At 39.6% G+C, this 22,818-nt stretch overlaps 1 protein-coding gene and 1 non-coding gene across 4 annotated transcripts in view; one reads left to right on the top strand and one right to left on the bottom strand.

Annotated features, from left to right (window-relative positions):
- The first annotated feature begins 286 nt into the window (after positions 1 to 286).
- The window catches only part of TLK2 (tousled like kinase 2), a 105,798-nt gene continuing 83,266 nt past the window's right edge, over positions 287 to 22,818 (top strand). Inside the window, exons 1-2 of one of the 3 annotated variants that reach the window (XM_040640431.1) lie at positions 287 to 422; positions 1,939 to 2,021. In XM_040640431.1, the coding sequence (XP_040496365.1) occupies positions 287 to 422; positions 1,939 to 2,021 (219 nt within the window). Of the gene's footprint in view, positions 423 to 1,924; positions 2,022 to 22,818 lie in introns of those variants that run through there. The other 2 variants (XM_008693583.2, XM_008693585.2) reach the window with 2 other exon arrangements.
- Positions 20,147 to 20,253, bottom strand: LOC121105114. Its single transcript, XR_005837544.1, has one exon. It is a non-coding gene; the product is annotated as a U6 spliceosomal RNA (small nuclear RNA).

The following is a 22,818-nucleotide window of genomic DNA, read 5'->3' as shown; positions in this document are numbered from 1 at the left end:
GGCTCCGCCCCGGGCCTGCCCAGGGGGAGAGCGGAGCGGTCCGCGGCCGGGTCGGGTCGGGGCCCCTCCCGGGAGGAGCGTGGAGCGGCGGCGGCGGCAGGTGAGAGGCTGAGCCCCGGGCGGGGGAGGGCGCCGGGCCTGGGGCATTAACCGTCCGGGAGACCCCCTCAGCTGAGGAGGTTGCGGCCCGGGCCCACTCGGGGGCCGGCGCCGGGCCGCAGCTCCTCGGCGCTGAGGCGGGAGGGGCTCCCTGAGGGCTGCGGGTCGCCGAGGGGCCGGGCTGAAGATGGGGGAGGCCCAGGCGGCCCCGGCCTGGGAGTGGGGCCGGCGGCCGCCAGGGCGAAGGGGACGCCCCGGCAGCTGGAGGCCCCGGCAGCCTCCCGGGCGCCCCCGAGAGCCGGCCCGCCCTCCCTCCGTGACAGGTGGGCCTGGAGTTGGGGAAAGTTTGGAGCCGGCGGGAGGCGAGGGGCGCCGGGACCAGGCCCCAGCGGTTCTGCTTCCCGGCTGTAGGGAGGGCTGCAGGGAGGATCCCAGTCCAAGGCCCCGCTGGAATGAGACAGAGTGGAGATTTCCTTAACATGAGTTGACATTAAATGGAATAACCGCTGGGGCGTCATTTTCCGGACCAGGCCTGGGGATGGAGGTTTAGGAAATGTTCCGAGAGACCCTAGGGTTTGAGGGAGGCTGCACCCTCTGCCATTCCGGCCTTGATTAGGGCAGGGCGAGGCGCGAGGAAGGCCACTTAAGGGAAGCACTCCCTCTCAATCCCCCTTTTCCTTTCTTTCTTTTCTTTTTTAAGATGCCTTTCTCTTTCTGCCTTTTCGAGAATTTCCTTATTCCCTCGCTAACCTGCACTTGTTTGGGTGGGTGAAACTAATTTGTCACCCTTTCATTCCCCTTTGCCCCCGGCTCTCAATCCAGGAAGGGAAATGAAACTGGAGGACTGGTAGGGGTTGTTGCAGCTAACGTGGAGCTGTTAGATTGCAGAGGAGAATGTTAATTCACGTCCTCAGTGAACTTTTAAATCATGCCAATCGTTCCAATAGCTGTTTAATGATATGTTCAGAGGGGGTCTGTGTAATGGTGTATGCTCCTGTTCCACTTTTAATATCAGAGAGGTTTCCAGTGGGTTCTCCAAGAGTTGATCTCTTGCAGTGGATGGACATATTTGCTGAAAGTAGCCTGTGCATTTATTGGTCGTGGAAGGAGTTTAAAAATGGTGTCCTCCTGCCCTTCCCTGCTTGGAAGGAGTGCTAAAAGCAGATGTCTAGAGAAACCTACTGCTCCAGGGAGTGGTCAGAAAAAGATTTTGTAAAGGGATGGTTATGGAGCTCTACTGATTTCCCGAGTGAATGCTGGTTGATGGTTTTACCATGGGTTCTCTATTAAATTAAAAATAATTAATTCCTTTTTTCATGAGCTACTGTGAGCTCTTCAGAGAAAGGAGCTATATAATAGAGTTATTTGAAGTTATTTGTAGCTTCTGATTCATGCTACATTATTTTTAAATTATTATTAATGATTCGTATTTTTAGTTTAAGAACTAGTTCCTGTGGGTTTGGGAAACAAATACCCAAAAGTACTTAGTTAAATTCGAAGGTTAATAGAAGGAATTTGTTGTTGTTTTGCAAGTTAGTCCTTGCTCAACTTTTACTGAGATTATATGAAGGGTTTGAGGGTTTTTGCTGTTAAAATCAGATCAGAACTAGACAAGGATAACTAGCCTTCGGAAGAGGACTTCTGAGCCACTTTTAACTTTAAATGTGTTGCTGTTTGATGCAGCCCATTGTAGTTTATCGCTCGTATGCTGTATTTACTTGAGGTTTACCTGTGTGTGACCATTCAATGAAATAATTACTGCATTTTGTTACATCTAAAAATTGGTACCTCACGTTTTAGCTTTTATGTTCTTACAACTTACTTTGTCTTTTTCAGTAGAAATGATGGAAGAATTGCATAGCCTGGACCCTCGACGGCAGGAATTACTAGAGGCCAGGTTTACAGGAGTTGGTGTTAGTAAGGTGAGTAAAATGCTAATAATGAACACTGTTCATAGTCTAATTGAAATACATTTAGAAAACAAGATCAGTTTGGGTGGGCCATGCTGATAGGTTGCAGGGGAGATCAGCTCATGGTTCTAGTGCAATTTTAGATCCTACCAGTCATTCCACTAACTAAACAGTATTGAAGGGATTCTAAGTGAGAGTATATGCTTCTCTTTTCCCTCTAATATGGGAGAGGTTTCCCATGGGTCTTGTTGCAAGGATACTGATGGGATGTGTATCTGGATTTTGTGCCATATTTTGTCAAAACTCTTCATTCATTAAAAAAAAAACTTGATAATGAAAAGATACTGGCGTAGATTCATTGTTTCAGGGGGTGTTTTGGGGTAGTTGTGTGCTAGAGTTTTGAAAAATCTGCTTCTGTTAAGTTTGTCAGTTCTCCCACTCTGTGGTTCAACAGATTCCTTCTGGTTGCCCCCCCCCCAACTGCCTTCTCCCTCCTCCTATTTTTCATTCTTATTCACTCTCTATTTTTGTTCGGTGAGCATAAAGTAAGATCAAGCCCCCATTAATGGTCAGGTGGTTAAGCTGAGCAACATTATGGCTTCCTATGCACCCTTTATGTAGTTCACCCCTCTGCTTTCATAAGATGGTCTTAGTGCAATATATTTACGATTTTAATACAATACGTAAAATATGTTTGTGATGTTTTATTTAAAAGCTTCACCAGTCTGAGATTGTTGAATTAGTTGGGCTTGAGACTTGTGAATTTTGGTCTTTGACTTCATGCGAGACATTTCTCTCTGTGCTTTGCAAGAAATCTTATTTCTTATGGTGACCTAAATGTTAGTCTCAAGCTTTGGTTAATAGCTTCTTAAAGGAGAAGGTGTTGGCAAGGTTTAGTTGGAAAAACTGGCTGCTTTGAGGGGGTCTCATAGTTTTGGTGAGCCAAAATAGCTTGATCGTTTTTTTGTTCATTCAACAGCTATTGAGTGCCTGCTGCATACTAGGCATGGTGCAGGGTGTCAGGAATGACAGCTCAGTGCCTCCAAACCTCCGTTGTGGAGAAAGTGAGAGGGAGATGATACTTGGTGAGATTTGTATTAGAACTGCGACAGGGTGGTGTGGGCACACATTCGTTACACATTAGTTCTTGGTTTCTTTGGCCACTTTGATTAAATAATTGACTTGTGGCACTTTGGAGTGGCTATACTGGCTGTTGTTATATTAAAAATATTATATGTATAAATGTGAGTTCTCTAATCTAGGAGAAGTAGCTTCAGCTGAAAGTGAGCAGTATATTTGAGTATTAAATTGATCTCTGATTCAGTTGATTACCTAATAAGATGACCTTTGATGTGTCTTTTAATTTGGGAATTCAGCAGAAGGTTCATACCCAAATCTGTCTGTTCAAGTGGTCACCTACAGAATAAAAGTAAGTTTGTATTCAAATTGTATGTTGTTTAAATTCATTGGGTTTTGTTGTTAGCATGCTTTTTTTTTTTTTTTTTTTAAGATTTTATTTATTTGACAGAGAGAGAGACAGCCAGCGAGAGAGGGAACACTAGCAGGGGAAGTGGGAGAGGAAGAAGCAGGCTCATAGCGGAGGAGCCTGATGTGGGGCTCGATCCCATAATGCTGGGATCACCCCCTGAGCCGAAGGCAGACGCTTAACCGTTGTGCCACCCAGGCGCCCCAGCATGCCTTTCTTTTCTTCAGTGTTTAAGGTCATCGATAGCTATATCCGAGTATAGTTTTGGTGGGGTAGGCGCAAGTGATGGCGGTGATTGACATTGTGAATCTTGCTGCTCAGGCCCAACCTTAAAATCATGTAATTAAGGAGTCGGAAGACTTAAATCTGCCTTTTTAATAAATTTTTCCTTTTATATATAAAGAAGTTTATTTATATCCAAATGCTTTAGTGTCACTAATTGTATGTTATTTTGATGTTTTTAGTCATAGTAAGTATATTGATTACAAAAAATGTTGTTCAAGGACCAGCAAGAGATTGGTTTTTTTTTTTCCCCATAGCAAAGAAACTTGGGGGGGGAAGCAAGTAAATTTTTCCGTAGTTTGGAGTTAGGAAGAGGGAAAAAATCTCCATTTTGTATGTTTTTTTTTGCCTGCAAGACATGGTATCCCTCAGACCACTGATTTGAAATAGGACTGGGGAGGAGGAGGCCATGCTACTGGGAGAAAAGGTGCTTTGAGAAAAACTGCTCCTCCTAGCTTTGAATTCCTCATTATGGGTCATGATTTCCCAAAGAGGATGTCATTGAATTGATAGTTTTCAGTTTTGCAAAGATCAAGAGAGCTTTCAGCCTTTGCTCCAAATGGGAGAACCGAGTGACTTCCCTGTGATAGTGCCATCTAGTGGGACTGGTGTAGCCCTCAGGGGCTGTCTCTTGAGTTTCTCCTAACCATTCATACCATTTTCAGTGCTTTTTGATGTCCATAGAAGGAAGAAAGTTAGTGCCACTGTGGATTCTTCCCTAGTGGACAAGAGTGTTTTAAGTAGCTGTGGTGTTTGAACTTCCGGTTGCTGGTAGGTCTTCTGTCATGTTGCTTCAAGTTTTTTACACCTGCAGATTAATTAGATCTGCGTCACAAAACTTAGGTGAAAACAAAATGGTCAAGCCAACACATTTATCATTTGTGTTTCAGTTGCTCTTTACTGATATATAGGATTTTCTCAAATTTTAAGTTTTCTTGCATGTTGCATTTACATGCATTCAGTTTCTTTTAGCGTATTTAATTTATAATCAGTAAACCAAAAGAATTTGTTTTGTGCCTTGGGATGCACTGCATGGATTTTTTTAAGAGATCGGCGTTTTCTGTCATTAGTGAGTTAATGATGGAGGAAAGTAGCCTAATGTGCACTGAGAAAATACAGCTGTTTTCCTTCTCTATCTAGTGCCACGGTTTAGGAGGACATGTAACCATCCTCTTAGCATTTTTGAGGTGATGAGGTTAAATTGGGTTGTGAACCTACTTTTTCATTTCTTGTTGACCTGATATGTGAGCTAGCCTACTTCTTTTTTTAAGGTCTCCTCCCTTAAGCACTGGATAATCCACTTGTAGTTTTGTGAAACTGACTCTACCTCATATTCCTGTGTTTTCAGTGAGGACCTATTGCAGCGTATATTCCCTACTCAGTGTTCTCTCTCTCTCTTTTTTAACATTTTATTTTTTTAAGTAATCTCTGTACTCAACTTGGGGCTCAAACTCATAACCCCAAGATCAAGAGTCACATGCTCCACTGACTGACTGAGCCAGCCAGGAACTCCATTTTGACAATTTACGTGCAGGTTGTCTCTGTGACTCCAGGGACTGTGTAAAGTAGGGAGAATTCCACCGTTGCATGCACTATATCTGTAGCTAGTTTAGTTTAGTTTAGTGTAGGGTGTTTTTTTTTGGGTTTTTTTGGGTAAGATTTATTTATTTGTTTGTTTAGAGAGCGTGTGAGAGTCAGGAGAGGGGCAGAGGGAGAGAATCTTCAAGCAGACTCGCTGCTGAGCGTAGACCCTGATGCCGGCTTGATCTCAAGACCCTGAGATCATGACCCGAGCTGAAACCAAGAGTTGGACGCTTAACTGACAGCCATCCAGGTGCCCCTAGTTTTTTTGTTTGTTTTGTTTTTTAGATTAGTTTATTTATTTATTTATTTGTTTGTTTGTTTATTTATTTATTTAAATAATCTCTGTACCCACCGTGGGGCTCAAACTCATGACCCTGAGGTCAAGAGTCACATGCTCTTCCTATTGAGCCAGCCAGGCGCCCCTGTAGCTAGTTTAGTTTTAATGCCAGTAGAGTAGCAAATACTTAGATAGTACTTACTATGTGCCAGGTACTGTTCCAAGTACAATAAAAGTAATACGTGAATTTAAATCTTTTGTAACAGGGATGCTAGTCTTAATAAATTCTGTTCTCTTTTTGTAAGACATACTGATGCCCAACAGGTTGAATTATAGACTTACAGAGAATCACATTATGACAACTTGCACTTGTATTATAATTATATAATTTCATATAAAATTTCATAAGCCAAAGAAATATAACTCTAAAATGTAAGATTTGTTGATTCTATGAAAACTAAGTTAACTGCCTTGGAAAGACTGTAAAGTGAGCCGATAAGGAGATACCTATAAATGTTTACAAATTTTTTGTTTTTTTGTAATCTGGAAGAATTCTTCATTTAGATCTTTTAAGTCTCGCTTCACTTTTAAAGAAATTGAAACCAGAAATTGTAGATGGTGCATTATGGGTGCGGTTTGCGTGAGACTGGAACTACAGTCAGTGGATCTGTAACTCAGAAGGCCTTCGTCAAAAGACTGGCAACAGAATATACATTTATAGGTTTGAAGTTCAAAGAAAATGTGTAAGGTGTAATTTTTTTTTTTTTAGATTCCTCATTGCAGCCTACTGTTTTTATTAATGTCATTAGTTTCAGTTGTATTGAATAAAAAGGATTATGTAGTATGTGGCGGTATTGAAAGGAAGAACAAAATGAGAAGCCGTGAAAGTGGGACAGTCTGTTTTGGCACAAGAACCTTCACTTTATAGAGCCTGAAGTAAGACCACACGCTTTTAAGGTATCACATGGTAGATTTTTGATGTCTTAAAGAAAAATGATCTGTTTTTCTACCTTCTATAAATTTGTGTTACATGATCACTTTTTTTTTTTTTTTTTTTTAAGATTTTGCCTGTTTATTTTGAGAGCAAGCAGGCACACACAGGCAGCGGGAGAGGGGGAGGGAGAGAGAATCTCAAGCAGGCTCCGCGCTGAGTGCAGAGCCCCACATGGGGCTCCATCTTATGACCCTGAGTTGTGACCTGAGCCAAAATCAAGAGTCAGATGTTTAACCGACTGAGCCACCCGGGGACCCCATGATCACTTTATTTAAAAATTTTATTTTTGGGGCGCCTGGGTGGCACAGCGGTTAAGCGTCTGCCTTCGGCTCAGGGCGTGATCCCGGCGTTATGGGATCGAGCCCCACATCAGGCTCTTCTGCTGGGAGCCTGCTTCTTCCTCTCCCACTCCCCCTGCTTGTGTTCCTCTCTCGCTGGTTGTCTCTTTCTCTGTCAAATAAATAAATAAAATCTTAAAAAAAAATTTATTTTTATTTTTTTCTGATACATGATCATTTTAAATGATCAAATTTGACTTCTGAAAAGATGTTTAACCAACTGATACTTTTTCTCCTGTTATTTAGTTAATTGCATCAGTTAAAAGGTGTCAGTTATGGGGGCGCCTGGGTGGCTCAGTTGGTTACACGCCAGATTCTTGATTTTGGCTCAGGGGGACCCCATGATCACTTTATTTAAAAATTTTATTTTTGGGGCGCCTGGGTGGCACAGCGGTTAAGCGTCTGCCTTCGGCTCAGGGCGTGATCCCGGCGTTATGGGATCGAGCCCCACATCAGGCTCTTCTGCTGGGAGCCTGCTTCTTCCTCTCCCACTCCCCCTGCTTGTGTTCCTCTCTCGCTGGTTGTCTCTTTCTCTGTCAAATAAATAAATAAAATCTTAAAAAAAAATTTATTTTTATTTTTATTTTTTTCTGATACATGATCATTTTAAATGATCAAATTTGACTTCTGAAAAGATGTTTAACCAACTGATACTTTTTCTCCTGTTATTTAGTTAATTGCATCAGTTAAAAGGTGTCAGTTATGGGGGCGCCTGGGTGGCTCAGTTGGTTACACGCCAGATTCTTGATTTTGGCTCAGGTCATGATCTCAGGGTCCTGGGATGGAGCCCCATGTCAGGCTCTCTGCTCAACAAGGAGTCTGTTTCTCCCTCTCCTTCTGCTCCCCGCCCGTGCTTGCACTCTCTCTCTCGCTTTAAAATAAATAAATCAAATCTTAAAAGAATTCTCCCTCTCCTTCTGCCCCCTCCCTAAAAAAAAAAAAAAAGGTGTCAGTTATGGATATCTAGTACATACCAATCTAGTAATTAAAAAAAAATATACGTTTTGGTGTTTTACATTTAATGCATAGTTAGACAGTGCTCAGTAAGCATAAATTCTGAGAAATAGTCTACACTTACACTTGAATTTTAAGGCACTGTTAAATTTCTTACTATGTTTGGCTTTATGTTGTCTTCTCCTTTTCATTTACTTAGTATTTGTTTAATTTTCCTCCCATTTCACATGTAGTCAAGTGTCAACTCATGTCTCTTCTTTCTTTGAAATTTCACAAGCAGTTTTCTGTCCTGCCTGCTACTTTCTCAATCCTTCCTCATACATAACTGTAGTAGCCAGTCTCTCCTATCCCATTTATCTTTCTGTAAACTCTCCCCAGTTAGATTTCTAAAGATAGGGGTCCCTGGGTGGCTCAGTAGGTTAGGTCTCTAACTCTTGGTTTTGGCTCAGGTTATGATCACTTGGGTGGTGGGATAGAGCCTCCTATGGAGCTCTGCGCTGAGGTGGGAGTGTGCTTGAGGATTCTCTCCTGCCTCCCCCCCCCACCCCCTCATGCACTCTCTCTCTAAAATTAAAAAAAAAATTTTTTTAAATAGATTTCTAAAAATACCAGCATTATTGTTTTACTCCCTTGCTTTAAAGGCTCCCATTTCCTGTTGGACAGAGCTAAAACTCCTTTCCTCATTTTTCAACTTCGTTGCCAGTTGTCTTCTCTCCCTCTGCTGTGTTCCGCTCCCTTAAATCATGACTATCTCCTAACCTGTAATGTTACCAAACAGGCTCATACTCTCTCCTTTACCTTTCCTTTTTTATTTGCCTGATGAACTTTCAGCTTATTCTTCAAAGCATAATCTATAGATGTGTCGTCTTTATAGCTTTTTCAGATACCTGCACTATTCTAGTTGCATTATTTTATTAACACTTGATAATCTCCTTTTATTATAACATATTTGTTTCCCCTATTAGTCTCCTTGGGAACATGTATGATATCTTTATCTCTGACTGTTAAAATGTTCAGCATGTTGTATACGTTGAATAAGTTTTTGTTGAAAGGAGTATGGTGAAGATGAAAGTAGAGTTAGTTGTCATCCATGTAGACATGGTCTCCTCTAGCTTATAGTTTTACTCCAGTCTCAAAATTCATGTCTTTCAGTTAGAAGATTTAGTACATTTATATTTAATGCGATGATATATTTCGGCTTAAATCTTCCTGGTGTTTCTTTTTAAATCTTTCTTATGCCTTTTTTACCTTCTTTTGAAATGATTTTTTTTCATGTATTGATTAATTTCCTGCTATGAAGATAAAGAAATAAGCACGTAATACTTTTTCTTTCCCCTACTTTCAAATTTTTGTGTTATCTTATTATTTATTTTTAACATCCCATTTTTAGGTTTATAGAAAATTGAGCAGATAGTACCAAGTTCTCATATACTTCCTCCCTGCCTCTCTAGTTTCTGTCCACTATTTTTTTTTTCTTAAGGAAGCTCCATGCCCAATGTGGGCTTGAACTCGTGACCCTGAGATTAAGAGTTACTTGCTCTGTGGACTGAGCCAGCCAGGCACCCCTAGTTTTCCCCACTATTAATATCTTACATTAGTGTGGTAGGTTTGTTACAACTGAAGAACCAATATTGATACGTTATTATTAACCAAAGTCTATAGTTTAACATTAGGATTTACACTTCACGTTGCACAATTTTACAGGTTTTGATAAATACAAGAAATTTCATGTACCTATTATTCGTATATGTATTTTTAAGATTCCACATTATTATTGAATCTGCTTATGTAGTCAGTGTTACTTTAGCCTAATCTACATGTTTACGCTTTGTTCTTCATTCCTTTTTGTGTCTCTGACGTTTTATCTGGAGCACTTTTTCTTCTAAGATATTATAAATATTTATATTCCTAAAATATATCCTTTGGAATTCTGCTAGTGGGGGTCTACCTGTGATTGACTTCCCATTTCATCTGCTTTAAAATATCTGGGTTTTTTTCTTTATTCTTTTTTTTAAGGGGGGGAGGGGCAGAGGGAGAGAGAGGGAATCTTAAGCAGGCTCCACGCCCAGCATGGAGTACAACGTGGGGCTCCATCTGACAACCCTGAGATCATGACCTGACCTAAAATCAAGAGTCGGGTGCTTAACCAACTGAGCCACCCAGGTGCTATTCTTCAATGGTATTTTTGTTAGGTTTAAAATTCTAGGTTGGCTATTATTTTTTTTCACTACGGTGTTCACTGTTGTCTGCTGGCTTCCATTATACCCTTTTTATTTTTAGTCTCATTGCCATTCTGTTGACCGTAATCTATCTTTTCCTTGCCCATTTTTGAGATTTTCCGTATTATAAAGTGGGAATGGGTGATATGTGTAGGTTGGATTACTTTTTTTTCTTCATTATTTTTCTGTGATTTATTTACATTTGAGTATTTTTTTGGGAACCTGAGCATACACTTAAAAAGATGGATTTTAGTTTTTAGAGAAGTTTTAGATGCAGGGCAAAATTGGGTGGAAGGTGCCTAGATTTTCCATATACTCTCTGACCCATACATGCATCTCTTCCCACAGTATCAACATCTCCCACAAGAGTGGTACATTTGTCACAATTGATGAATCTATATTGACACATCGTTATCACCCAAAGTCCATAGTTTACATTAGGGTTCAGTCTTGGTGTTATACATTCTGTGGGTTTGGTCAAATGAATAAGGATCTTTCTCTGTTATAGTATCATACACAGTAGTTCTACCGCTCGAGAAATCCTCTGTGCTCCAGCTGTTTATCCCTCCTTCCCCTAAGCCTTGGCAACTACTGATCTTTTTACTGTCGTCATAGTTCTGTCGTTTATGGAATGTCATATAGTTGGAACCACACAGTATGTAGCCCTTCAGACTGGCTTCTTTCACTTTGTAATACTTAATTTAAATTTTCTCCATGGCTTTTCATAACTTGTTAGCCTATTTCTTTTTAGTGCTGAGTAATGTTCCGTTGTCTAGATGTACCACGGTTTGTTATCCGTTCACCTCTTGAAGAATATCGTGGTTGTGTTCAAGTTTTAGCATTTATGAAGAGAGCTGCTATAAACATCTCTGTGCAGATTTTTGTGAATTGTTGAATTACTTTTGTTTATTCTGTTTCGTTGGGATTCTTGAATCTGTGGATTGCTGGTCTTAATCAATTCTAGAGTATTCTCAGCCATTGTCTCTTCATATGTTGCCTCTTCCTTACTCTGTCTTCTCCTTTTTGCACTCTGTTTAAACATATTAGACCTCCTTACTGTATTTTCTCTGCCTTCTACTCAGTTTTTTGGATTTCTGGTCTTTATTTCCCAGGGCTGAATGCTGGGTAGTTTCTTCTGACCTACCTTACACTTTATTTTTTTAAATTTGTCTGATCTACGTAAACCTATCCATTGAGTTTCCATGAAGGCTGATTTGTTTCTGGGTCACTCCTGTCCTGTAAAGGTAGCCTGTGCTGCTTGTTTAAAGTATGGGGTGGATTTCCTAGACTCCCCTCATTGGGGAGGGCCTGGGCTTTGACTTCATTCTCTCCCTACACCCCCAGGCCTCCTAAAGTACAGCTCAGTTTCAGAGTTTTACTTTGGAATTAAATCAGCAAATGCCCTCAAATAGAAATAAATTTTTTTTTGAGTGCCGAGCTTACCTTTCTGAGTTTTTGTCTTCTCATGGATTTTGGTACAGTAATTCCTCATTTCACTTTTTTACAGTCAGTAATACAAACCTCCTGTGTAACACTTACAAAGTATGCATGAACTCCTGTGCGATAGAGGGTAAGAGTCCATGCCTAGGTTTCTCCCTTGGGAGTTTTCACTTCTCATCTGCTTCCTTACTTCCTATATGAGGTGTTGTCATCGTCATCACTCCTGGCCATTAGAGTCATTTGTGTTATTTCTTATTCTCTGTTTGTTTTTAGTTAAAAATAAAGACCGAATTGAAATATTCCCTAAAACTCTTTTTTAAAAAGGCAAGGAGAAGGGGAATATATATTATCAGTGATTTTGTATTTCAACCCTGAGTCTAGGGGTGATTTGACTTGGTCAGTCTTGTTCTTCTCTACCTTGTCTGCGTCTCAAATTGCTGGCTGCCTCTTGGTGGTAGGTTTCCTGTGGCCCTAACTGCTACGAGATGTGATGGGAAGGGATTGGTGTAGAATCTGCTTCCTACTGTGGTAGCCATGTCATAGGCTTCATAGGCTATTCCCTTTGACTTTTTTACAGTACAGTTACCAGTTTTACTTTCTCTAATCCTGTATATTCCTTCCTCAGACTTTAGACATCCTAAAAATAAAATCATTCCTGGAGTATTGGGTGACTGCCCTACAGAGGGGTTCACCTTCCCATCTCTCTGTTCTCTTTGGTTCGTTTGAGGGTAGTCTGTTGGCTTAGTGTGGGGCCACCGATCTTTATCGTAGGGTTGTCTTAGCCCCTGCCTGCCCCCGGTCAGCTTTTTTGCCCTCAAAGAGATTTTCATAGGAAATCTTGTTTCATAATTTGGACTGTTCTTTTTGCGGCATAGTTAACAGTGTTATATTACTTTGAGGTGTATAATAATAAAGCGATTCAGCAATTCTCCACATTACCCAGTGCTCATCATGATAAATGCACTTTTTTTTTTTTTTTTAAAGTAAACTCTACCCCCAACGTGGGGGCTCAAACTCACAACATCAAGACCAGGAGTCGAATGCTCTACCAACTGAGCCAGCCAGGTGCACCATGATAAGTGTACTGTTCATGGACTTTTCTTGCTTTCTACCCAAGGAACACTCCTTTGCAGATTAGAGTAGGCTAGAGGATCTGGAGTACCAGTGGGACTCTTCTCCATTTGGTTTATTAGTTTTGCCTGTTTTCCAAGGTTCTCATGACTGTACCAGTGTTTTTGCTTTCTTCCCACTCCCAGTACTTTAATTTTCCAGAATCTTATCTTTAAATTTTTTTTTTTTTAAGTAAACTCTGTGCAGCTTGTGGGGCTCGAACTCACGACCCTGGGGTCGCACACTCCACTGACTAAGCCAACTAGGTGCCCCTTATCTTTACTGTTTAACAATGGAAATAGTTACACTACATTAGCGGTCAGATATAAGAGATATCATTCCCCTCACAGATAGACCTTGTGCTGAGGAATGCTCATAGTCAGATGCTCAGTGAAAGAGAATTTTGGTTGTTTTGATGGTTTAGCAACTTAATTGATAATTTCCTGTGCAATTTGGGATAGAGCTAAGAATGAAATTTGCATTGTAATCCTATCTTACTCTTTTAACATAACCTTTTTTTTTTTTTAAGATTCTATTTATTTATTTGTCAGAGAGAGAGCATGTGAGCGCAAGCAGGGGGAGGGGCAGGCAGAGGTGGAAGCAGGCTCCCCACTGAGCAGAGAGCCCGATGCAGGGCTCAGTCCCAGGACCCCAGAATCATGACCTGAACCAAAGCCAGGCGCTTAACCTACTGAGCCACCCAGGTGCCCCTGAATTTGACTACTTTAGAAATCTCATATAAGCGGATTCATACAGTATTTGTCTTTTTGTGATTGGCTTATTTCACTTAGCATAGTATCCTCAAGGTTGGTTCACGTTGTAGCACTTGTCAGAATTTCCTTCGTTTTTAAAGCTGAATAATACTCCATTATGTGTACCACATTTTATTTACCCATTTATCTGTCATTGGCCACTTGGGGTGCTTCTTCCTTTTGGCTACTGTGAATACTGCTGCTGTGAACATGGGTGCACAGATGTCTGAGTCCCTGCGTTCATTTCTTTTGCGGACATATGCAGAAGTGGAATGGCTGGATCATATTAAACTTCATTATTTTATTGGCGTTTGACCCTCTCAGCCGTTATAATTGACAGAGGGCAGCCAAAAATGGTGATTATTTTTCTTTTAGTTCACATCCAGCAAAAGCCTTCAAAGTCTTAGCAATTTCATTAACATCTGTAGAAGAACTAGTAATAATACTCAAACTCCAGTTTTTGCAGATAGTACTATTGGCCTGGGAAGCAGAAGAACTAAGCTGTCATGTAATTTGGTGAGTTACATAGGATAAATAGCCTTTTATTTTAACCAGTTTTAGAATAATAATAGCAAGCTATCCAAATTTGGTGTCCTAGATTTTATTTTAACCAGTATTGCCTTAAATATTAAGTCCTATGAAGACTGTTAGTGTTGTCCTCATAAAGATAACAAGATGTTGGTGTCTGCTGGAATGGGCGCGACCTGTATGACTGATAACTGCGTCTATGAAGAGTAAATACGTGACTTATCACATAAGCTGCTGCGAGAGTGGGTGTTAATTTAGTTCCTGTTTGCCTGACTCCAGAGGAATGCTAAGGATTAATTGTGGAATTAGAATGTAATCTGAAGGGCCACTGATCTCAGGAGATAGTGCCTCCAGTTCAGGATATCTTCTGTTAATGAACTCTAATAGACAGATTTAATGTTCAAATTTAGCAGAAGCTACTAGCATCAAACCAAAACTAACTTATCTAGTCTGCGTTAACGTTCCAATTGACCAGCTAGAACCAAGACACAGAATATTCCATCAGTATCTTATAAACCATGTGTCCTGCTTGTATGCTAATCTGGAAAAGATGAAGGAAAAGAGACATATAATAGCTATATTGAAATTCTAATATTCAAATTTTTCAGCAGTTGAGTTCAGCCAGCTTTTATTGAGGCTGTACTGTGTCTAGGTGAGGTCAGCAGGACGCACTGTGTACTCTTGAGGCTTTTAGAATCAGGCAGACGCAGACCCAGGTGTGTAGGGCGCACAGCTGAGGGGGCTGTAGAGATGCGGAAGTACCGTGGGCCTAAGAGAAGGGAGCGTCATTTGCTCAGGAGTCAGATTGTATGTGGAGAAGATGAGACCTTTTCTCTGTTGCTCAGAAAGATCACATAAGATACACTATAAGCAAACAACCTAAGAAATGTTCTGATAAAATATTATTACAGAATGAGTCACAGAATGATGGTATAGATCAGCTTGGTTTTGAAGCTTAACAGAACTGCTTAGGGTCTAGGGTAGAGGTTCTTTTTTAACGAATTAATTTTGATTAGGAGGTATATTCGGTTAGTACAAAATTCAAAAGATTTCAGAGATACACAGTGAAACATCTCCTTGACACCTTTCCCATGTCCATCTGGTTTCTGTCCCTGGAGACAGCTAGCTATTAGTAGCAGTTTCTTTTATTTATATATATGGTGATATATGTTGTACAAATCATATGTATTTGATGTATATGTGATATATTTATATATTTTACATATATGTGTGTGCGCACACGCACAAAAAATTGGTATATTAGCCCCTTCCGTTTTTAAAAAACAACAGTGACAAGTATATTATATACAGTATTGTATGTTTTGCTTTTTGTGCTTAAAATCTTAGAAATTGTTTTATAGTAGTATATGTAGAGCTTCCTTGTCCTTTTTTCCAAAGGCTGCTTAAATATTCCATTGTACAGCTGAGCCATAATTTAACCAGTTTCCTGTTGATGGACATCTAAATAGAAAACAGGATTTTGTTGATATAAGCACTGCTGTAGTGAATAGCCTTGTGCATAATGACATTTCACACATGTTCATATATACTTACAGGATACATCCCTAGAAGTGGAATTGCTGGGTCAAAAGATATGTGCATTTGTAATTTTGGTAGTTATAGGCACATTCCTCTCCATAGAGAGGAGGAACATATTTTTATATTTGTCCATCAGTCAGTCCGTATATGTATCAACGAATAAAAACATTGGTTTCTCCATGGTCAGGTATGGCAAGGGAGTCCATGGACAGGTGTTAGGGTTCTTGACTCTCATAAAGTGGTAGGTAAAATTTGTATATACTTACGGATCTGTCTTAGGTAAAGTTTATATGTATCTTTTTTGGAAGGAAAGAGTTCCATGGTTTTCATACATTCTTAAACAGTTTTGTGACTCACAGTGGGGTTAAAAAATGCTATCTAGCAATTAGTTACCTCAAATTAACACATACTGTCTTTTACAGGAAGTGTTTGAGCGCGTGAGTAGTTACTAGAGATGTTGTATGGGGAGTTACTGTGTAGGAGACTTGCCTCTAATTCCCAAACTTTTATTATTCTTCCCTTTACTCCCAGGGAGGCCATGTTTTAAAAGGTCTTTTTTTGGGGGCGCTTGGGTGGTGCAGCCGTTAAGCGTCTGCCTTCGGCTCAGGGCGTGATCCCGGCGTTATGGGATCGAGCCCCACATCAGGCTCCTCCGCTATGAGCCTGCTTCTTCCTCTCCCACTCTCGCTGCTTGTGTTCCCTCTCTCGCTGGCTGTCTCTCTCTGTCGAATAAATAAATAAAATCTTAAAAAAAGAAAAAGTCTTTTTTTTCTTTTAAAGTGAATTTATTAAGCAATACTTTGTTTTCTTAATTTTATTAATCAGCACTTTTGAGAAGTATGAGATGAGTTTTACTGCAAGGATTTGAAATTCATCTATATGGAATTGATAAAATTTTAGGTAATCTCGAGTCAGTTTGGCATTTCATTTATTTATTTATAGAAGATTTTATTTATTTGAGAGAAAGAGCGCACATGAGCGGGGTTGAGAGGGAGATGCTTAACCAACTGAGCCATCCAGCCTCCCCAAAGCTCTCTTTTTTAATACTGCATTGTTATTTGGTGGCTTATTTTGAAAGAGGATTTTTCTAGAGATGATTTGGAATATTTTATGTGAGGAAAAGTGAGGTGAATATGTATGTCATGCTAGACACATGGAGCAAAATTAAAAGGTCTTAGCTGTTAATAGAACTCAGGAAAATTTTTAAAAATTGTGACATATTCTGGAACAGAACTGGTGGAGCATTCGTTATACAGAATTATTTGTGGTAGATAACTTATTTTTATTTTTAAAAAAGATTTATTTATTTATTTGAGATTGAGAGTGGGGGTGGCAGGAGCAGTGGAAGAGGGACAAGCAGACTCTGTGCTGAGAACGGAGCTGGAGCCCCGATGCGGGCTTGATCCCATGCCCCTGAGATCATGACCTTAGCCAAAACCAAAGAGTCAGGCACTCAACCGACTGAGCCACCCAGGTGCCCTGGTAGATAACTTACTTTAACTAGTTCTCCAAAGTTTTATTTATTTCTGAAGTAGAAGCTTAGGACAAAGTTATTACGGGGTATCCTTGTAGAACTTTTTTTTTTTTTTAAGTTTTTTATTTATTTAAGTAATTTCTACACCCAGCATGGGGCTCAAACTCACAACCCCGAGATCCAGAGTCACAGGCTTTTCCAATTGAGCCAGCCAGGTGCCCCCTAGAACTTTTAATAGTGACATTTGCTATGATGGGATTCTGCTTTTACTACAAAACCTTTGATTACTGTGAATTCCTTCCCTCCCTCCCTCCCTTTCTGAAGATTTTATTTATTTATTTGAGAGAGTGAGTGAGCAAGAGAGAGAGTACGAGCGGGTGGGCGGGGGGAGAAGCAGACTCCCCTGCTGACCAGGGAGCCAGACACAGAGCTGGATCCCCAGACCTTGAGATGATGACCTTAGCCGAAGGCAGGTGTTTAACCGACTGAGCCACCCAGGCACCCCTACAGTGAATTTCTAAGATCCGGTCTATGTTATTGAGTTCAGATGATATTCTTTCTGGTTATTTGAAGGTAGACTATGGTAAGTTAAATACCACTAAAATAATAATGCAACAAAGAAGTAATAGCTAATAATGCCTCAGTGGAGATAAAATGGAATACTTAAAGAAAAATACACCTCAGTCTTAAGGAAAGTAGAGAGGGAAAAGAAACAAGAAGATGCGACACATAAGGAAAAAGTTAACAATAAGGCAGATTTAAATCCAAATTTATTGATATTGAATAAATCATTAATGGTCTAGCACTCCATTTAGAAGGGAGTGTCAGGTTAGGTCACTGTTATATGACCCATCTGTATGCTGTCTACAAGAAACTCACTTTATTTTTAACCTGCATCTTTGTAATTAAAAGGATAGAAAAAGATACTATATAAACACTGAGAATGCGGGAGTGACTATGTATTAGATAGAGGAGACTTCAGAACAAGGAAAATATTACAAGGGGTAAGAAAGTACATTTTATAATGAAAAGGGATCAGTTCATTGGGAAGACCCCACAGTCGTGAATGTGTGCGCATCCAGTGATAGAGCAAAGCGAAACTGACAGCTGAAAGGAGCAACAGACAAATCCATATTGTAGTTGGAGATTCCAACAGTCTCTTTCAATAACGGATAGAACAAGCAGGCAAAAAAATCGGACATAACTATCAGTGGACTGTACCTAATTGACATTTATAGAGTACCATGCCCACATTCTTTTCAAGTGCACAAGTAATATTTATCAAAATGGACTATATGCTGGACTATAAAACATGTTTCAGCAAATTTAAAAGGATTTAAGTTATAAGGAGTACTCTGACTACAACGGAATTAAATAATAAATCAAAAAGAAAAAGATATCTGGAAACTTGCCGAATATTTGAAAGTTAAATAACATACTTCTAAATAAATGTAGGTCAAAGAAGAATTCATAAGGGAAAAAAAAAGAATTCACAAGGGAAATTAGAAGGTATTTTGAACTAAATGAAAATGAAAACATAGTATATCAGAATTTGTGGGATGCAGCTAAAAAAGTATTTTAGAGGGAAACTTAAAGCTTCCAAAGAAAACTCTAGGGTGCCTGGGTGGCTCAGTCAGTTGCATCTGCCTTCAGCTCAGGTCATGACCCCAGGGTCCTGGGATCGAGTCCCTCATCAGGCTGCCTGATCAGCGGGGAGCCTGCTTCTCCCTCCACCCGCCACCACCTCCGCCCCCCGCCCCGTATGTGCGCATTCTTGTCAAATAAATAAATAAAATCTTAAATTAAAAAAGAGTCTAAGATTCTGCCTTCAGAAGATTCTGCCTTCAGAACTAGAAAAAGAGCAAACTAAGAAGGAAAGAGAGAAAAAGCTGAAATAAATGAAATAGAAAGCAAATCTGAGTAACCCTGTATTTATTTCTAAAAATTGGATTTGTAGTTAAAAGCCTTTCCACAAAGAAAAGTCTAGACTCACATGGCTTTATTGGTGAATTCTATCAAACATTTAAGGAAGAAATAGTAACAAAATTTCCACAAATTTCAGAAACTACGAGGACAGTATTATCTTGATATCAAACCAGGCAAAGACATGAGGAAAAAAGAAAAGTATAGCTCAATATTCCTCATGAATATATACTCAGAATCATTAAAAAGTATTAGCAAATTGAATCTACATACACACACACACACACACACACACTCATATGAAGGATAATACATCATGACTAATTGGTTTAATCCCAGTTGCAAGGTTAATTTAACATTAAAGTCAGTGTAATTCACCATATTAATAAAATAAAGCAAAAAAGCCAAATGACCTTGTAACAGATGCATGAAAAGCATTTAAACAAAGTTTACTAATTTGTGATAAAAACTTTCAGCTAACTAGGAATAGTAGGGAATTTCTTGGTCTGATAAAGGGAACCCTCAATCTGATAAAAGGCGTCTGTGGAGAACCTGTGGTGAACCTCATGCTTAATGGTAAAGATGGGATGCTTTCAACCCAGTGTCCAGAACAAGTCAAGGATATTTATTTCACAACTTCTGTTTAACCTGTTCTGAAGATCCTAGCTGGTGTATTAAGGCAAATAAAAGGAGTAAGCTCACAGATTGGAAAGAAAAAGTAAAACTATGTTTATTTTTTAGATGCCTTATAAATGACATGATTGCACAGGCAGAAAGTTCTTCTTTTAAAACGCTGCTTTAGCTGCATCCCACAAATTTTGATTAAAAAAAGCTGCTAGAGTTTAAATTTAGCTAGGATTCAAGATCAATTTATGAAAATACGTTGTATTTCTGTATACTCGCAGTGTACAGTTGGCAGTTGAAATTTGAAAAGCAATACCATTTGTAGTAGCATCAGGTAATAGAAATATGAAAACATTCCCCAAGAACACAAAAGTGAGAATATTTGTTAGAATTCCTTGTGTTTTTTCCCACTTGATTTTTTATTTATTTTTAAATTTTTTAAATTGAAATTCAATTAATTAACATATACTGTATTATTTGTATGGGGTACAGGTCTGTGATTCATCAGTCTTGCATAATACCCAGTGTTCATTACAACACATACCCTTCCCAGTGTCCATCACCCAGTTACCCCACCCTCCACCTTCCTTCCCTTCAGCAACCGTCAGTTTACAAAAATATGGAACACTTCATGAATTTTCATGTCATGCTTGTGCAGGGGCCATGCTAGTCCTTTCTGTATTGGTCCGATTTTGGTATATGTGCTGCTGAAGCGAGCACTAGAATTCCTTGTACTAGAAGTTACCTTAATGCTCATTTCATTGATGAGGGCTTTGAAGTACAAAGGATTATAGAATGTTTATTTGTTTAAGTAATCTCTACACTCAGTGTGGGACTCGAACTCACAACCCCAAGATCAAGAGTTGGATGCTCCACTGACTGAGCCATCCAGGACCCCTGGTTTGGCATTTCTGAATTAAGCTCTACACCCAATGTCGGGCTTCAACTCATGATCCCGAGATCAGGAGTCATATGCTCTACCAACTGAGCCAGCCAGGCACACCCTGCATTTTTAATTTAGGTGAATGGTTCAAAGTCTTTACCTTTTAGTTATATCTGAAATATTGCAGCGTTGAATAATCTGACCTCTTTGTGGGGCAAACCATTTTATTGTAATATAAGCTTGACAGTTTATAGGGTGATTAAAACTGGTTGGCTTGGTCTCTAGACTGTTGGTGGGAATGCAAATTGGTACAGCCATTGTGGAAAAGATTATGGAGCTTCCTCAAAAAAATTAAAAATAGAACTACCCTATGATCCAGGAAATCGCACTACTGGGTATTTACCTGAAAAATACAAAGACACTAATTCAAAGGGATACATGCACCCCTCTGTTTATTGCAGCATTATTTACAATAGCCAAACTATGGAAATAGCCCAGGTGTCCATCAATAGATGAATGGATAAAGATGTGGTGTATAGATAGAATAGAATTCAGTCATAAAAAAGAATGAAATCTTGCCATTTGTAACAACATGGATGGAGCTGGAGAGTATAATGCTAACTGAAATAAGTCGGTCAGAGAAAGACAAATACCACATGATTTTACTCATGTGGTATTTAAGAAACAGAGCAAATGAGCAAAGGAAAAAGAGATAAAACAAGAAACAGACATCTTAACTATGGAGAACAAACTGACGGTTACCAGAGGGGAGGTGGGTGAGGAGGTGGGGGAAATAGAGGATAGGGATTAAAGAGTACACTTAACATGATTTAAAAAAAAAAAAAAAAAAGGATGTGCACCTTTGATTGTCCTTCTAGTGATGAGTCCTTTTTACAGTGCTGTTGGGATAAACATTAAGTTGTGCAAAACTGATAGCAATGTGGAAAAAACGAAAAACAAAACTGGTTTGTTTAGTTGGTTAAAGTTTCCTTTTAAAGATGGACCTTGAGTATCCTCCTGTACTCCCAGAGAGGGGGAAAGCAGTAACTAATCTTCATTGAGCACCACCTGTATTTCAGGCATTGTTTTCCTCCCTCCCCAGTATATAATAGTATTTTATTTAATCCTTGCAATAGCCCTAAGCTGGGTCTTTTTTCTTAATCACAGTCGACAAGACCAGAGCTCATATATCATATAGCTTAAGGGATTTGTCTAGTTTCATACAGTGGCTCAGTGATTCAGTCTCATACCTATCTGATTTTAAACTGTTGGTACCAGCCGTTCTCAATAATTTTTCTGTTGGTCACACTCCCAGGCCATCCCATTCTTTCCCATTTAGGAAATGCAGTAAGTGAGATTAATTTTTACAGTGCTAACTTTGAATCTGTTCCTCATTTTAAGAGTAAATAACCCTAAAAAAATAGTCAGGGATGTAATTTGTGATACTCCTCACAGCTGATATGTCAAGACATTAATTTGTTTCTTTTTGTTTCAAGTAGGCTCCACACCCAGTGTGGAGCCCAGTGCGGTACTCTAACTTATGACCCTGAGATTGAGACCTGAGCTGAGACCAGGGTTGGACGCTTAACCAGCTGAGCCACCCAGGTGCCCCAAGGCACCAGTTCTACAGTAGCTTTGGTGCACTTTAATCCAGGTCACTGTCTAGATTTTTTAATGGCTGTACTTAACTCTGAGCTATGAGCCATCCTGTGCCTTAGGAAATAATGTGCTTTAGGAGTATAAGTAACAGTGACCTAGCTAAGGGTATTTACATGGGTTATACCCAGTGTACCCACCATCTTGATGATAGCTTAGTAGTGTAATTTTTGAAATTGGAATTGGTGGGTGAGCAAATGAGATTGCCATGCCTTAGTGGAAAATCTCTGAATTATCTTTTCCCAGACCAGATAGGTAGAAACTGGGAACGGCAAAGATGTGTATGTAGGAGGTAGAGTCATAGGTCACATAAACTTAAAATCACTGTGTTAAATTCTAGCTTTTGAAGGGGCAGAGAGGGCATTGGGGTTGTCTGCCTGGCTTTTTTTCTTTCTCTCTTTCTTTCTTTCTTTCTTTCTTTCTTTCTTTCTACCTGGCTTTTTACAGATGAGTAAATTGAGGCTCAAAAAGAGCAGTTGACTTGGTAAAGGTTGTGCCACAGTCAATATACCAGTATATTGGGCTCTGCAATAGAAATTTTGTTACAGTTTCTTGTAGGAGATGGCAGTAGGTTTGTTTCTTACAGATTAATTAATGATCCTTTCAAAACAGTAAAAGCCAGAAACTTAAACTTACTGATCATCAGACTTTCTTCAGGGTTATATACTTCTTGGGTATTGGAAATTTGGATTATAGTGATCTTTATATTTTTGTTCTTACGACCATTTCTTCTGTGTTGTCTTTAC

Source organism: Ursus maritimus, unplaced genomic scaffold (genome assembly GCF_017311325.1).
Source record: "Ursus maritimus isolate PB19 unplaced genomic scaffold, ASM1731132v1 scaffold_24, whole genome shotgun sequence".
Lineage (NCBI taxonomy): Eukaryota > Metazoa > Chordata > Mammalia > Carnivora > Ursidae > Ursus > Ursus maritimus.
This window is presented reverse-complemented; position numbering and strand designations above follow the sequence as displayed.